The sequence below is a fragment of the Blennius ocellaris genome, assembly GCF_963422515.1.
Source record: "Blennius ocellaris genome assembly, chromosome: 18".
Lineage (NCBI taxonomy): Eukaryota > Metazoa > Chordata > Actinopteri > Blenniiformes > Blenniidae > Blennius > Blennius ocellaris.
Window position 1 is genome coordinate 17,414,459 of NC_137667.1, and position 16,307 is coordinate 17,430,765.

Genomic DNA, 16,307 nt, shown 5'->3' on the forward strand with positions numbered 1-16,307 from the left:
ACGGAGGGTGAGTTTAGTATTAAACGTTTCAAAAAATGTGACGCTTTGCCGTTAAATAGTGTGAACGTGCGTCGCGAGTTCACCTTTCGCTGTGTCAAAATGAAGAAAAGTCCGTATTCGAGAGTGACTTGGCGTTGTTAGGGGTGTGTTTTTGAGTATTTGTCCTCCGAGGCCCTCCCCCCTTTTTTTTCTTTTCCACGTCATCCGGGTCTATAAAAGACTTCCCACTTCTCAGAGTTGGCAGTTCTAACTTTCAGTCGCAGATCAGTAACGACACGGAGCAGAAACTGGGACAGGCTTTTCTTGCAGAAACCATTGAAAGGGATTTCCTCGTACTGAAGTTTCCATTTCTTCTCAGAAGGCCTTTTTATTTTGTGTGCGTGTGGACCTTCCTACTTGTATTTTCGGGAAGCCATGATGTTCACTACTTTCAACGCGGAGTGCGACTCTTCCTCCCGCTGCAGCACAGCCTCTCCTCCCGCTGACAACCTCGGCTATTATCCATCCCCGGCGGATTCTTACTCCAGTATGGGATCCCCCCAATCTCAGGTATGTCCTGTTCACTTATTAAAACCTTTTTATTACATCAGATTAGCAGCTCTCTTATACATGCATAGAAGAACTTTGTCGAGATGACGCAGAGCATTCACTAAATTATATATAAATCCTAAATACAGGATGAAATGAGATAAAGAAATAGTCCATGCTTGACCTGAGCTGCACGCAGTGCAAGGCGAGCTTCATTCATCCACCTGGAAACTCCACAGAGACGGAGTGTAACGTCACAGTTGACATCAGAAGGATATTTTTAAACCTCGTCCAGCTTTTTATAGGCTCCCTGCTTCATTCATAAAGATCTTGCGAGGCTGCAAGCCCTCCTCCCTCAAAGTGCTCCAGCACGTCCTGACCGTCTCTGCTTCTCGTTCTGTTCTCCTCCAGGATTTTACCGACCTGACAGCAGTAAGTGCCTCCTTCATCCCGACAGTCACGGCCATCTCCAAAAGCCCGGACCTCCAGTGGATGGTGCAGCCCCTGATCTCCTCGGTGGCCCCCTCTCACAGAGCCCACCCCCCATACAGCTCCAACCTCGACGCCGCCTACTCCAGACCGTCCATGAGGTCATCCCGGGCCACAAAGAGAGGCAGGATGGATCAGGTAATCATCATTTGATCATGTCGCACAAGGGGTTATTGTAAGAAGTTGTGACTATCCATTTGATAATGGATGATGGAGCTGGAGTCCTATACTTTTTCTCACCTCTTCTCAATCTTTTTTTGGTTCCAGATTAATCCTGAGGAGGAAGAGAAGAAGCGAATCCGCAGGGAGAGAAACAAGCAGGCGGCCGCTAAATGCCGCAACAGGAGGCGCGAGCTTACAGACACTCTCCAAGCTGTAAGTATCCCAGCAGAGTTTTTAATATCACTCATCGAGTGCATTTACCGCCAGGGCTAATAGCGGTGTTATACCCAACAGTTCAACTAATGCATCTCTCTCTCTTTCTCTTGTCAGGAAACTGATCAGCTGGAGGATGAGAAGTCCGGCCTGCAGAATGATATTGCCAATCTGCTGAAGGAGAAGGAAAGGCTGGAGTTCATCCTGGCCGCCCACCAGCCCATCTGCAAGATCCCGTCCGAGCTGGACGAGGACTTCACCGTGGTCTCAATCTCCCCTGCCCACCCCTGCCTCTCCACCTCCTCGGCGCCGACCGCCGTCCGGGAGACGTCCGCGGTCACCTCCATCCCGCCGGCCTTCACCTCGGCCTCCAATTCCATCTTCTCCATGGCCGCCCCCATCCTCGCCACCGCCACCGTCTCCGGCAGCGCGGTCAAGATGTGCGACCTGGAGGCCTCCGTCCTGGAGGAGTCGCTGGACCTGCTGGCAAAGACGGCGATGGAGTCGGTGATGGAGTCGGTGATGGAGACGGCGCGCTCGGTGCCCGAGGTGGACCTGTCCAGCTCCCTCTACGCCAGCCAGGACTGGGAACCCCTTCACGGCGCCGCCGGCACCAGCGACATCGAGCCGCTGTGCACGCCGGTGGTGACCTGCACCCCGGTCTGCACGACCTTCACGTCGTCGTTCGTCTTCACCTTCCCAGAGGCCGACACCTTTCCCACGTGCGGCGTCGCGCACAGGAGAGAAAGCAGCAGCAACGACCAGTCGTCCGATTCTCTGAGCTCGCCGACACTGCTCGCCCTCTGAACACTTCCAAAAACAAAAACAAAGACTATAAATCTTCCTTATTACGCTCATTTTCTTCAAGAAAGATGCGCAGATCACAGGGCTATGGAAAGGACTTGTACCAAGACGCAACTTATTTATGGTTTCATTTGCCTTTTATATATACTTGCCTATTACACCGATGTAGCAAGTTAAAAAGCATGTTTCAATTAATACCACCTTAGTCGTATTATGAGTTCCTTTAAGATTTCATGGTGCTAGATGACAAGACCAGTTGTATATTAATATGTGTTCAGAGCAATAGTCCTTATTTATCTCGTTTCTTTTCTGGTTAATGGAATGTGAGAGTTATTGTGAATCGTCTGTGAAACTCTTAAAAACTGATGTGCTTTTGTCTTAACCATGGTCTAAGTGGTCCAGTATGAAGTTTTCTGTGAAAACAATAGTGGTTTTAATTTATGAGAGTTCAATTTATTTTTTTTAAAAAGACGTATGCTGCTTATATGATATGTAAATAAAAGATAGTGATATTTAAATTCAGCCACCTGTCTGTTCTGGTTCCTGCCTCCCCTCTTAGCATATCCACACATATTCATAGGTGTTGTTTTTTGGGGTTTTTTTTAACCACAATATGGTCCAATCTTCAAGAGAGAATTAAAAAAAAAAAGTCTAAATTTATCCTGCAAAATAAGGCATAGCGGTGTTTTTCCCTGCACCTTCTCGAGCTCTATTTATTGTTCCGTCTGTTGCCAAGGTTAACGATACGTCAGGGCTCCTACGTCAGTGCGTTCTTTCCATTTTTTTTTTTTTTTGACTGCAAACCTTACGCGATGACGTTTCACTTCCGTGCCCATATTTGGAAGGCGACGAGGAGCTCGCTGCTGTTTCTGCTTGCCCGCAGCAAACAGACGCGCTGCACGATCACACACTTTTTCGTTTTCCGCTAAAGCAGTGGGTCTTCATCCCGTGTTTTGTTTTTTTTTCTCTCTGCTCTATTTATTATTTAGATATAAGACAAACCTATTTACGAAGGGATACTGTTTACAGAGTGTCTGGTAGCTGCGACAGTGGAGTTATGCAAGGGAATCGTCAGTGGGTCCGTTTCAGTCACGACTTTAAAATCAGGTTTAACTTGTTCAGATTCCACCCATTTTTTTTGTTGTTGTATTTTTCCTCACAGCACGCATCTGTGAGTTTAGAATTGCAAGACCACGAGACGAATCCTCCGGAAATGATAAACATGGCCGCACACAGAGGAGAAAGCATTGACTTCTAACTAGTCTTCCACAACTCACAAATCCTTAATGATCTCGGTGAGTGATGTCAAACATATGGCACGTGGCTCAAAAGCGCCCCGCGAGAGGCTCCGACCATAATGCAACAAGTAAAGGAGAACATTTTCGAACATTTCACTGTATTTTCTCAACTGGCTTTATGTTGAGATCATATATGTGGACTCTGCTACAACAAACGATAACTTTAAAGTGTCAATTTAAAGGTTATTGTGGCACTATTTTACCAGTCCTGGGTTGTAGGCCTCTGGATTAAACACCCCTAATATAGATGATGGATGGATGTTTAAAACTACTGAAAAATCAAACAATTCAACTAAAATCATGGCCCAAGCTCTTTTCTGTGCCTTCCAGTTGTCACATAGGCATTACTTTCTATATCCACTTCATCCACGATGAGGTTGCTGCTGCCTCTCGGTGCTTTACCTCACCAGTAAATGTCACCATAATCCCAGCTAAATCTGTATCAATACCACAGCTGCAGCTTCTCCTTGGAGAGTATGAGCGCCTTCTTATATTCAGGGGTCAGTGTACAAGTTTTTACTTACTTATCGTTCATCCTGTCACCATCAGCTGGATGTTGCATGTGTATTTCTGATAATCACAACCCCGAGGTTGATGTAGAAGATTCGGTATTATTACACCGGCCTTAGAAGCTCTGCAACACGATAATAGACAAAATTCCTGGTGGCCCCCTGAAGTAAAATGTATTCGACACCTTTGGTATGGATGCTCTATGTATTACTGGAGATAAGTGAAAAGGTCACATGTCAAAAAATCTAGTTGTCAAATTGTCCAGGAAATCATCTTTTTTGATTAAATTGGGTGATTGTATGGATATGTTCCGGGTTTATTTTTTTGTTGGGTTTATTCGAACTCAACCCGTCCTTCATTGTTCGCTTTTGTAAAGAAAACTTTCCACTTTACAAACCTCGAATAGCCCCACAGGGTGCAATCAACCCGCCGCCCTCCTCCTGCATTATTCACAGAATCTCCTCACCTCTCTTGCTCAATTGGCCTTTTATCAATATTTCACCATGACTGGATCACCGGCTGCTTGGTTGCTTAATGGATTTTTACACAGGAAACGCTCTCGTTCAGTGGAAGACTACCACCCTGCAATAACTAACTAACTCTGACGTCTGGTCACACCCTTTTTGTGCAACACGCCATGAGATAGGAGCGCTCTCCTCCCAGACCTCTCCACCCAGTCAAAGGTTGATATGGAAAGATTGACATATTGAGTAGCAAAGGCTATTTCGTCGGATCATTCTTGAAGAGCACAATCTCGAACCAGTGTTCTTCTTTTTGCTCAGGTACTGTTGCATAACACTTTAATTCTGAGTATGGGAACCTTTTTCTTCCCCCCCCCCCCCCCCCCCCTCCTCAAATGAAGCTAATATGTGCAGCCATGCGGCACCTAACAACTCGGCCTATTAATACCTCTTCGCCAGACCGCGGGAGATGGGGTAAAGGCAGAAATAGCCAGGTGCCTATTGCTTCTTTTAACATCAGCATCAACAGCAGTAAAATTAGACCACTGTGACGACAACCTGCGTCGGTGCTGCAACCCAGGGGAGGAAGCAGGCAGCGTACGCCTGACAGAGAGAGAGAGAGAGAGAGAGAGTGGGAGAGAGAGAGAGGGAGAGAGAAAAGGGAAGGAGAAAATGATGAGTGCATGAGAATAGCGGGGAGGCAGACAGAGAGGGAGAGATCCCTGCCTCGTTGTAAATTGTGTGCACAGATGATGATGAAACAGACGCCCACATGCCTCGACAACAAGCGCCGATATTGGCCCGGCTCCATTTTTTTTGCGCACAAGTCCCTACTCATGATACTTTTAATTGTGTTGACAGAGGGGATATGGGAGCTTTAAGAAGCTTGGGATACTTCAATCTTGCGGTTCACTCGGTATATAGACGAAATGCATTTCACCGCCGCATTACGTTGATCCGTCTCTGACACGCTCTTTCACTGCTGTTCTATGAGAAATCGAACTGAACTAAGTCCGTATGGTGGTTATCTTTAATTCGGTCATCTGTTTACACTGCAAGTATCCGTAGGCTGTAAACTCAATTAAAAAAAATTACACATAAGGTCATGCTGTCATCCTTTTCCCAGGAGGTGGTTAAACATTAGACAGACAGTAGAAGATCAGTGACCACTTAAAAAGCTGCATCTTACTCCTCCATTTCATTTCACTCTGAATGTCACCACAAATTGTACTTTACATTGATTTTTGACTGTAAAGTACGAAGAAAATGTAATCAACCATCCAGGTGTGATATTCCAACATTCTGAAATGTTGATTATTCCAGTGGTAAGAACGTAAAGTTTTCAGAGTTTCACAGTTTTAAAGGTCTGGCAGCGCAGATGGGTGGGTGGTGTGCTATTCTGAGAGGTTATTTGACGCACTCAGCTACAATACGGGAGGGATTTCTCGATCCAATAATTACTGTTCACCGAACACGCCAGACTCCCCTCTCAGCCGTGTGTCCTCATCTCGTCTCATGGGATCAGTAACAAGGATGTTTCCCTGGAAACTGGACAGCTCTGTCACATATAATTGGGTAATCCCTGAGCTGCTGACAGAAAAAAATAATAGCTTTTGGGATTTTTCAAAATGCCCCAGCCAAAACTGTGGATGATATGTTGTTTTTTTTTAATCTGGATATACCGATCACATATTATGTAATCAGTGACATTAAAGGTAGTTTTGGACATTAGATCAATAATCTCAATGGAACTGACGACATATCTAAAAATGGTCAATGATTCGTCACACCAGATCTGAATTGATATGTGTTTCATGAAAAACGAGAAAAAACACGTGTTTACTGTGTTCATTGAACGAGTATATTTGCACATGCTTCCTCACACTTACTGTATTCTCACTAATCTGGCAAATTTGTCAAGTCTGCATCACATCACAAAATACTTCAAACAGTGTAAACCCATCAAGAAAAGGGTTAGGAAACATTGATCTAGAGTAGGGCCAGGTCAGATCTGTGCTTCCTGAAGTCTCCATGGATATATTATATTATATTATATTATATTATATTATATTATATTATATTATATTATATGTCTTGAGAGATATTTGTGTTCCATTGCTCATGCAGTTCACCCTCCAGGCCGGTGGCGGTGCTGCTGAGCTGTCTGCAGCCGGCAGTGTGAGCTGGACCTCGCGTCTTAAGCTGGTTGGCTGGCACGGCGCTGCTGCTCGGTTGGTCGGTCGATAGTAGCCATGGCTCGACTCGCTGCGCTGCTTCTGCTACCGGTTCTGTTTGAATCGGTATTCTCCATCTCTTTCTTTTTACCGGTCAACACCAGAAAGTGTTTGCGGGAAGAGATCCACAAAGACGTGCTGGTGACGGGGGAGTATGAAATCAGCGAGCAGGCGAACACCAAAACCAACCTGAAGGTGAGCTCGGACCGGCGGCTAAACCTCGACGAACCCGCTGCTCTCCGGTCGGTCGAAGTGATTCAACGGACACAAACCTCAATCTCAGCCTGTGTGAAACACGATGAAACCTGCCGCCGAGGCGTGTCTGCTGTAACTTGTGTTGTTAGCATCGCAGCTAACCAAGGCCCGGATGAAGCCCTCTTCCTGGTTTCGTTAGCCGGCCAGCTAAGTCCAATGCTCACGTCGGGGGGGATTTATTGACCCAGAATTACTTCGGCTCCATCTATAGCCTGCTCTTTTACCGTTTTGTCTGCGTGTTCATGTAAAAATTTGGTGTCATTTGACGTGTCGGTGATGCTGTGGGCGTCTCGGCTCGGCTGCTGTTACACGTCAGACTTGCCGTCCATTCAGTTAGCCCCATTAGCACGTTAGCTTCTGGCATGTCAGCTTCAGTGCACGGTTATTATATTTACATGAAATGTTTTGCATTGCATCAAATCATGGCCTTTCGTGTTGCAGTTTTACTTAAATGATTTTGCATTAGTGGTTCTACATTGTTTCCATGTCTAACAGTTGATAGTTGTGTGTTCTTAATTGCAGCAGCTGTCAGCTGTTTAATTATGCTTTCGAGCTCTTGTGCCAAAATTAAATTAAATAAATATTTGACCAACATGTGAAACTACTACAGCATTGCAAAGTGAAACCAAACTGTGCAGCACAGGAAGGAGGCCCATCAATACATATTCATGAGAGTAGAAAATTAACAAATTAATAAAAACAGTCTCATAAATCGCATAAAATATCGACTAAGAATCCATGAGATCCGATTTAGGCAGGGAATTATTAGATCATTTTGCCTTTAAAAGGGCCAAAGCAGTTTAGGGGATTTATTCATAGATATTTAGAGATTTGACAAAGTGGTAAATGGAAGTCTTTGGGGGTTTACATTGGGTCAGAGTGAATTTCTGGTGTATTAATGGATTTATACTTAAATATGCATGTATATACAACATTTATACATGGAATTTGGTTTATGTTTAAACTTTCTAAACAGAGGCCAGGGTTGACTTGTGGAATGAAATTATCCTTACAAATCACTTCTGTACACGAGGCAGCCGAGATGATAATTAACAGTTTGTCGCTCCTTTTGCGTTTTTTACTATGATTACTTCAAACATTGATCCTTCACTCCGTTTGGATATTTTATGTTTCCTTCTTGAAGATATGAAACGCTTGTTCCCCCCCCCCCCGCAAGTATGTCCAATAAGCGTGTTGTTTTTGACGTTCCAGATCACAGACTCCTCCAGTCACACTCTTTACTCCAAGGAAGATGCAACGAAAGGAAAGTTTGCGTTCACCACAGAGGACTACGACATGTTTGAGGTTTGCTTCGAAAGCAAATCACCAATGGGTAAGCGGACCCCCCACCCCTACACACACACACACACACACACACACACACACACACACACACACACACACACACACACACACACACACACACACACACACACACACACACACACACACACACACACACACACACACACACACACACACACACACACACACACACTTAGTAGTATGATTCTACATTTCAAGATGCAATATGCTTTTCATTTGCTCAAAAGTATGACTATGAATATGGATCTAAAAGAACAAACTGTAACGGCAGAAAAAGTTTCATCGCAGCGATAATTTATCCAGTGTCGCGAGTGTCTTGGGTTATTTATGCCTAATGTGAAGTATTGTCCGACTTGGTTCAGGAACTGGACGGGTGCCCGACCAGCTGGTCAATCTGGATATGAAACACGGAGTCGAGGCCAAAAACTATGAAGAGGTAAGGATTTCTGACACAGGCGGAGTTGGGGACATTCCTCTGGAGTAAATCAGAGGATGGAGGGCGACACTTGTGCTGGAGGTTTTTCTTTTTAGTTCTTGCTCTCATTCATTCCACTCAGATTTTGAGTTTATTGTCATTGAGATCGTCTCGGTGCGAATTTGCAATCTTCTGCGTTTGCAAATACTGCATTTCTTCATTTGGGTTGCCTCGTAGTTCTCGGCGCTCAGTTTCAAGAAACGAGATAATAGCTCTGCGAAAGGTTTGTAGCCAAGTTGTACGTCAGGTCTTGACAGTGGGTTGCTTTTGTGCCACGTCTAATTATTCTAATAGCGGCTTTTGTCAAAAACGCTCGGGATGTCTCAGCATTGGAAACGTCAAAACCTGCGTCATTCGCCTCACCGATTTTTTATTTTTTTTTAAACTACTACATGGATGCAAATCATTGTGCATCACCACGTTACTGTGTTGGCGCCGACTGTCGCTGCCTCGGGCAGCACTTTATGCGAAGCGGAGGAGTCTCGCGGAGCCGAGAATCACCCCGCCTCCACGTCCACAACACAAACGCCACGCGCTGTTCTGCCACGGGAAGCGTGTTGGCGGGTGTTTCGGGGAGAGCTCAGCCAGGCATCCCTCTCCCAGCTGAGGGTGTATTGTATTCTCCCTACGTGAGAGGAGGTGTAGTGACACTTGCTAAAAGTGCGGGACAGTCTGTCCTGCCTGTTGCGCAACGTGTCCTTGGCAGACGGGCGCCGTAGTGTGGAGTCGTTCTAACCAGAACGTTATACAAACTACAACTTTCATCACAGTGGCTGATACGAGGTCGTGGTAAATAGACACGGAAATAGCTCTTAAACATGAGAGCAAATCAGCGTAAAACGAGTGATTAGTACCGTCGTCACACTTGCTGGCAGCGCATTTGTCCGCGAGTTGATTAATCTTGTGTTTCATCACAAAATCAACCATATTGGCGTCTTTATGGGTAAAGACCCACCGTCTGTTCAGGTGCAGCTGTTGCTTTCTCACAGGAGCCCAAATGGCTTTGTTCTCACTGGGTGAGCAGCAAACATGTTCATGTTCAGCTCATTCAAAGCGTCTCAAAAGTGCCCCCTGCTGGATGAAGCGTGGAACAGCGCCTTCTTCCCAAACATTTAATGCCCCCTGTCTCGTCTTCTTCCATTTTGTTCTTTCCAGATTGCCAAGGTGGAGAAGCTGAAGCCTCTTGAGGTGGAGCTGAGGCGACTGGAAGACCTGTCGGAGTCCATCGTGAACGATTTTGCGTATATGAAGAAGAGGGAAGAGGAGATGCGGGACACCAATGGTAAGGCAACAGAGCCTAATGCAAAAATCAGCATCTTGAACTACATACAAACAAAATATCTGGAGGAGGTGAAAGACAGTTCGTACAACACCAGCAACTTAATCGCCAGAGACATTTGGACCAGCAGAGTTAGAACTGTGTCCTTCATGAAGAAAGCTTGCAAACAGCAGATTGTGCAGGACAGGACAGGACAGGACAGACATCGTCCTCCACCAGGTTGCCACAAACAGAGCAGAGGAATGTTGCACATTTCTTGTCGTAGTATTTCTGCATGAGTTCTCCCTTGTCAGGCTACAGCGGTCATGTGACTTTATGTGTTGTTCCTATTGGTCGTTGAGTCTTAAATCCATCCTGAGTCGTCCTGCATCACGGCAAACAGGCAGGATCAATACATTTTAATTCAGCACCAATAAATCCTAATCCACGGGCATCACAAACGTATGTCTTGTCCAAGGTTTAAAAAAAAAAAAAAAGAAGAAAAATCCGTCTAAGCCCGTCTGTTTGCTGCATGTTTTAGTTTAATGCTCAGTGTCTCCAGGAGGATTGTCCTCCGAGCTCCACGCTAAACCGTTTCAGGGGCTCACACACCAGAGACGTTACATATAATTAAAGTTTGAGTTTCAGAATATGAATTGGGCTTCATGGCAGCCAATAAATACTTTTATCAGCACTCGGAATCGGCAGGTAGCTCAAGGTTAGTATTTGCACTCACCTGCTGGACGTGCGTAACCACCCCTCTGTGGTTTGTACCCCCCTCCCCCTGCAGAGTCGACAAACACGCGTGTGTTGTACTTCAGCATCTTCTCCATGTGCTGCCTCATCGGCCTGGCCACATGGCAGGTCTTCTACCTGCGCCGCTTCTTCAAGGCAAAGAAGCTGATTGAGTAAACGTGACTTCCTCGTCCTCCGCCCGGCTCCTTACCTCCGAGGGACGCTGCCCGCCGGTCAGCCAACACATCCCAACATCCACCCTTCCTTGGACTAGCTTCAGCAAACGACAACAACAACAACAACAACAACAACAAGACGAAGTGGGGTCGAGGGGGCAAAATGAAATTTTCCAGACTTGAGTGAGAGAGTATCAAGGTTGTCCTCTGGGGAGAATTAAAAAGAAGAAGAAAAAAAAAGAAAGATTAACTTGCTTATTTAGTTGTTTGAAACACGGAAAGCTGTGTAGGGAGAAGTGTTGGGACGCGTGGGGGGGGGGGGGGGTCGCGTGCCCGTCCGTCTTCACGGTTCACATGTCTTGTCCGCACCGCTTCCCGAATAAGATCCTTGTACCTTCGACTAGTCGAACAGCGACGTTTGATTTTTTGAGCTCAGTTCGAATGGAAGTGCCATGAATGAATGTCCTTTGCCCTTCTGTTGATAATCTATACGTTCTTTGCCACGCCAAGTGAACTGGACCCTTGGCGCCCCCCCCCCCCCCCCCCCCCCCCCCCTATTTTGTTTTTAGCAAGTGAGGCTCTTCAAATTGGTTTGTTACGTTGACGAGACAATTGGCGACCACCGGACATCTGTGTTTTGTCACCTTGATTTGCATTCATGTATGGTAGCTAAGTTTAAGCGTTTCTTTAGTTTGTTTTCATTATTGTAATTGCCACTTAGTTGCTTTACTGGTATATTTTTTTTTTCGGGGGGGGGGGTGTAAGCTGTCGGTGTAATATTCTTAGGTCACGTCTATGAGCTCTTGCACGTTGGGAGTTTTTGTTTTTTGGAACACCATTGTCAAAATTCAAAAGTAGCCAGGAACCAAAAACCTTGTTCTCAAGAAGGAATTTGTAACTTATGTATGGTATGAATGAAACAGCCACCTTATACAATACATATGATGCATTTTGTATATTTGCGGACAAAGTTTTTGAGAAAGCTGTCCATTTTCTAAGGTTTCTTTTTCTATTGTTTGCTCTCTCTCTCTCTCTCTTTACACTGGTAAATTAAACGATTCTTCCTTTCTTTTTTTTTTTTCTGACAATTTCCAACTCACAGTACTTGGAGATTCATCCAATGTGCTCATCATTTAAAGTGTGTGAGGCTTGGGTTTCACAAGAAGGTGGGTGTTTGCAGATATTCTTTCCGACGGGGAATAATTGAGACATCTGTCATTGAAACATTTTTAACAAATGAACGTGCGCCTCGTGCGCTGTCAATGATTTTTATGTTGACGGAAAAATTTTGTAAATTTGTGTTGGGCTTTTATTCAATAAAATATTGGATGGATTTATATTGGTCTTTGTGCACATTTGTATCTGGTGGACAATCCTAACCTTCCTTTGAATCCTGCTTTCAAAAGCATTTCCTTAAATACAAACGCATTAACAAAGATAACAAATATAACAAATTTTAATATTTAAGACTCTTTGTCATTCGAACCCTGCATGATGAGCATTAAACACAGTTCAAAGTTCATGCTGTGGACAGATAAATAAATAGAATAAAACGATATGATGAAGGCAAGTTAGCCTGAAATATATCAAGTCATCCACATCATCTACCAAAGTCTTGATGATTTCCATAAATTTGTATGTGAGTCACAATGCCTGGCAAATGAGTCCAGGAAAACTCCCACTTGAGTCACATGTAATTTATTTCAGTCATTTAACTTTTTTTTTTAACAAAAGTATGAATTAAAAGTGAATAGGGAGAAGAGAAATTACGATTTGGTTAAAAAAAAAAAAAAAAAGAGAATCCCCCCCCCCTCCCTTTATGTAAGATACAAAAGTTAATGAAATTTGTAGAATAAAAATAATAATAATAATAATCGGTTTCTCGCGCAGCGTCCACTGCGGCTCCCCACCAATCAGACAACAGAACAGTCACGCTCACCCGGAAGTGCTCCTGAAGCACTTCCGCCGTGGAAATAGCGAAGCGAGTTTGTTGTATAAACTTGACGGCACGGCGAGTTGGACTCCACCATGCCGGGCCCGTACAAAGAAACAGACCTGACGGAGCGTCTCGAAGCGTTTCTGTCCGACCTGAAGCGCGGAGGCAGCGGGACGGGGCCTCTGCGGGGCTCGGCGGAGACGGCCCGGGAGACGACGGCGCTGCTCCGGAGGATCACCGCCCAGGCCCGGTGGGGCAGCGCAGGTAACGCTGTCACTTCACCACTGACAAGGTTTACTGGTGGTATCGTAGATGAGATGACAGGGGGTGGATGAAGAAAAGGAAGGAGAGAGACACACACCCCCATGAGTGATGATGCAATCGTATGGACGTTGACCATGATTCCAAACGAGTTATTTGGGTTTACTATAGTGCAGTGGTTCTCAATTATTTTCTGTCATGCCCCCCCTAGAGGACAAAAAATGTTTCAGCCCCCCCCCCGAATTGTACTACCATTGAGAACTTGATAATATTTATTTATTTATCTGTATAAACCACTGTATGAGTTGCTGGCACCAGTATTCTGCATACAATCGCCTGATTATCAAAATAAATTAATAAAATGAGCTGGAGGCCCTTTTTTTATCGTTCAAGCATGAATAAAGACACTAATACTGAAAGTTGCGCCTGCCTCATGCCCCCCCTGACACCCCACCACGCCCCCCCCAGGGGGGCTCGCCCCACCATTTGAGAAGCACTGCTATAGTGGATCAAGTTTCATATTTCGCTCGTCTCTCATTGTCCCTCCCTCTCTGCACCTTAGGTGATCTGATGGAAATAATCCGCAAGGAGGGGAGGAGGATGACGGCTGCTCAGCCCTCCGAGACCACGGTGGGCAACATGATCCGACGCGTGCTGAAGATCATCAGGGAGGAGTACGCCAGGTGAGGAAGACACGTGGCCTCGTGTCTGTCAACTGGATTTATTGCAAGTAGATGCTGAATCACGGCTTGTTTTTCATTAAATATGGTGAAACAGTTGGTGATCACTGTTGTTGTGCGTTGAAATGAAAGCTTTAAATTCCTTATACCTCACTGACCTCTATACCGTATAGAGGAGGTCAGTGAGGTATAGAGGAGGTCAGTGAGGTATAGAGGAGGTCAGTGACGTATAGACTATACGTCACTGACCTCCTCTATAGTTCACTTTTAAACAAGTGTATTCATGCTTTTTCAGAACAGTTTTTCTGCTGCAAATCACAAAATGTTTTTTTTAAATGTTTCTTTGGATCTTACTTGTTGTTTTTAAACAGTACTTCAATATATTAATCGTCCTTGTCTGTTCTTAAAGGCACTGATGAATGAAATCATTAATCAGAACAAGTTTGACCCCCATATTGACCAAAGTCATTATGTGAGGGGTTTTTCCTCTAATGAAACTCCATTTCACTTGATTCCCTTGCTCAGCGTTCGTCCCAGAAAGGAACTTGTGAGGTTGTGTGTGACGGTTTGGTCTTCTTCTTCTCTGCAGGTCTCGAGGCAGCAGCGAAGAGGCCGACCAGCAGGAGTCCCTCCACAAGCTGCTGACGTCCAGGGGACTCGGCGAGGAGAACTTCAGGCAGCACTTCGCTGCTCTCAAAGCCAACGTCATCGAGGCCATCAATGAGCTGCTGACCGAGCTGGGTGAGCTGGAGACACTCACGATCGGCGAGGCACGTTTATTTTCTACAGCAGCGGCGCAATTCAGGGTTTCAGAAGGAAATCTAGGAAATACTATAAAACAAAGTGATTAAGAAAGACATAAAAATGTATTCAAGTAAGTAAGATATAACAATTATTAAGAACGCCTGAGCCTGGACGGCGAAGACGATCATCTGTGGGGGAAAAAAGATGACGAGGTCCGTGATGTCATCAAATAACCACAACAATCAGGGACTACAAGCTACATGAAGCAAGCAGCCGGAAGAGTGCGGCCATAGAGCTATAGAACTACAAATATATCTATGTTTATGAGCAGGAATGTACTTCGAAAATTCTATGTGCTTTGTCTTTTGCGTTTTTTGGTGTGTTTGGTGAGTCACAGCGCCCCCAGAGGCCTGGCATGTGTACTACATGCCCTGAAGCGTATAGTGAGGTGTGGACAGAAATTATTTTGGGAGAGAAGGCTGAGGAAGAAAAAGATCGTTTAAAAGATCGAGTAAAAGCTTGTCGCCTCGCTCTCCTTTCCCAGAGGGAACAACAGACAACATCGCCATGCAGGCCCTGGAGCACATCCACTCCAACGAGGTCATCATGACCATCGGCCGCTCCCGCACGGTGGAGGCGTTCCTCAAAGACGCCGCGCGCAAGCGCAAGTTCCACGTCATCGTGGCGGAGTGCGCCCCCTTCTGCCAGGTCGCCGCAACACCGCAGACCCTTCCAGGAAGAGCAAACCGCGGCAAATGTGACTTATCCTGTGTTATTTGTTTTTACCGTCCCACCAGGGACATGAAATGGCCACCAGTTTATCCAAAGCGGGCATCGAAACGACCGTGATTGCCGACGCGGCCATCTTTGCCGTCATGTCTCGCGTCAATAAGGTGAGCCGCCGCTACATCCCCGACACACCCGTTGGGGGGGGGGGGCGGCGTAGCTTGAAACTCCACCATTTCAATGGCAGGTCATCATTGGGACCCAGACGGTTCTGGCGAACGGCGGGCTGAGGGCCGTCAACGGGACGCACACGCTCGCCCTCGCCGCCAAACACCACTCTACGCCGCTGATCGTTTGCGCCCCCATGTTCAAGCTCTCCCCACAGGTGAGACACTCTGCTCCGTCCGATTTAGAATGTTTGGCTTAACGGGTGATGGTAAAAACTGTTTTTTTTCTCCCTTCTTTATAATCGTTAGTTTCCTAATGAAGAAGACACCTTTCACAAGTTTGTTTCCCCCCATGAGGTGCTCCCCTTCACCGAAGGTAACGTTTCCAGCAACACTCACAATCTTCACGTCTTTTTCAGACTCTAGACCCGTCTTTATTCTCTTCCTTGTGTTTCAGGGGAGATCCTGTCCAAGGTGAACGTTCACTGTCCCGTGTTCGACTACGTCCCGCCGGAGCTCATCACTCTGTTCATCTCCAACATCGGCGGCCACGCGCCTTCGTACATCTACCGCCTGATGAGTGAACTTTACCACCCAGAGGACCACGAACTCTAATGACGCAACTTCGCCAAAAAATAAACTATATGAAAGGGTTAATGCGGCGTCTTTCTTCATGGAAGTCCTTAGCCGTCCTGAGATCAGAGACGGAGAAAGTAATCTGAAATTTAAAAAAAGGGCTTTAAATTCTTTAGGATTGACTGCTGAAGACTGAAAATATTCACTTATTCAAGTAAATCTTGAATCCTCACCCTCACCCTCACCTATGGTTGTGAACGTTGGTTCAAGCAAAGCTATAGCAGGGGTGTCAA

The 16,307-nt window shown here is 45.6% G+C and overlaps 3 protein-coding genes across 3 annotated transcripts; all 3 read left to right on the forward strand.

Moving 5' to 3' along the window:
* The first annotated feature begins 264 nt into the window (after nucleotides 1-264).
* LOC308142921 (protein c-Fos-like) lies at nucleotides 265-2,719 on the forward strand. Its single transcript, XM_080513536.1, has 4 exons — nucleotides 265-549; nucleotides 940-1,155; nucleotides 1,285-1,392; nucleotides 1,510-2,719. The coding sequence occupies exons 1-4, from the start codon at nucleotides 415-417 to the stop codon at nucleotides 2,197-2,199; spliced, it is 1,149 nt and encodes a 382-aa protein (XP_080369662.1). The 5' UTR covers nucleotides 265-414; the 3' UTR covers nucleotides 2,200-2,719.
* Nucleotides 2,720-6,681: 3,962 nt separating this feature from the next.
* tmed10 (transmembrane p24 trafficking protein 10) lies at nucleotides 6,682-12,263 on the forward strand. Its single transcript, XM_080513667.1, has 5 exons — nucleotides 6,682-6,894; nucleotides 8,167-8,287; nucleotides 8,643-8,716; nucleotides 9,911-10,037; nucleotides 10,804-12,263. The coding sequence occupies exons 1-5, from the start codon at nucleotides 6,718-6,720 to the stop codon at nucleotides 10,923-10,925; spliced, it is 621 nt and encodes a 206-aa protein (XP_080369793.1). The 5' UTR covers nucleotides 6,682-6,717; the 3' UTR covers nucleotides 10,926-12,263.
* A 635-nt stretch (nucleotides 12,264-12,898) lies between these two features.
* On the forward strand, nucleotides 12,899-16,083 carry eif2b2 (eukaryotic translation initiation factor 2B, subunit 2 beta). The gene is made up of 8 exons (XM_080513595.1): nucleotides 12,899-13,124; nucleotides 13,684-13,804; nucleotides 14,391-14,542; nucleotides 15,090-15,253; nucleotides 15,343-15,438; nucleotides 15,519-15,656; nucleotides 15,748-15,814; nucleotides 15,896-16,083. Exons 1-8 carry the CDS (start codon nucleotides 12,953-12,955, stop codon nucleotides 16,051-16,053), a joined length of 1,068 nt encoding a protein of 355 aa, XP_080369721.1. The 5' UTR covers nucleotides 12,899-12,952; the 3' UTR covers nucleotides 16,054-16,083.
* The last annotated feature ends 224 nt before the right edge of the window (nucleotides 16,084-16,307 follow it).

Bases quoted from the DNA above. Each gene is read 5' to 3' on its own strand.
- eif2b2 (XM_080513595.1), top strand. From the start codon at position 12,953: ATGCCGGGCCCGTACAAAGAAACAGACCTGACGGAGCGTCTCGAAGCG. The intron at 13,805-14,390 runs GTGAGGAAGACA...TCTTCTCTGCAG, and splicing joins ATCAGGGAGGAGTACGCCAG to GTCTCGAGGCAGCAGCGAAG. The intron at 15,254-15,342 runs GTCGCCGCAACA...CCGTCCCACCAG, and splicing joins AGTGCGCCCCCTTCTGCCAG to GGACATGAAATGGCCACCAG.
- LOC308142921 (XM_080513536.1), top strand. From the start codon at position 415: ATGATGTTCACTACTTTCAACGCGGAGTGCGACTCTTCCTCCCGCTGC. The intron at 550-939 runs GTATGTCCTGTT...GTTCTCCTCCAG, and splicing joins TGGGATCCCCCCAATCTCAG to GATTTTACCGACCTGACAGC. The intron at 1,156-1,284 runs GTAATCATCATT...TTTTGGTTCCAG, and splicing joins AGAGAGGCAGGATGGATCAG to ATTAATCCTGAGGAGGAAGA.
- tmed10 (XM_080513667.1), top strand. From the start codon at position 6,718: ATGGCTCGACTCGCTGCGCTGCTTCTGCTACCGGTTCTGTTTGAATCG. The intron at 6,895-8,166 runs GTGAGCTCGGAC...TTGACGTTCCAG, and splicing joins ACACCAAAACCAACCTGAAG to ATCACAGACTCCTCCAGTCA. The intron at 8,717-9,910 runs GTAAGGATTTCT...TGTTCTTTCCAG, and splicing joins AGGCCAAAAACTATGAAGAG to ATTGCCAAGGTGGAGAAGCT.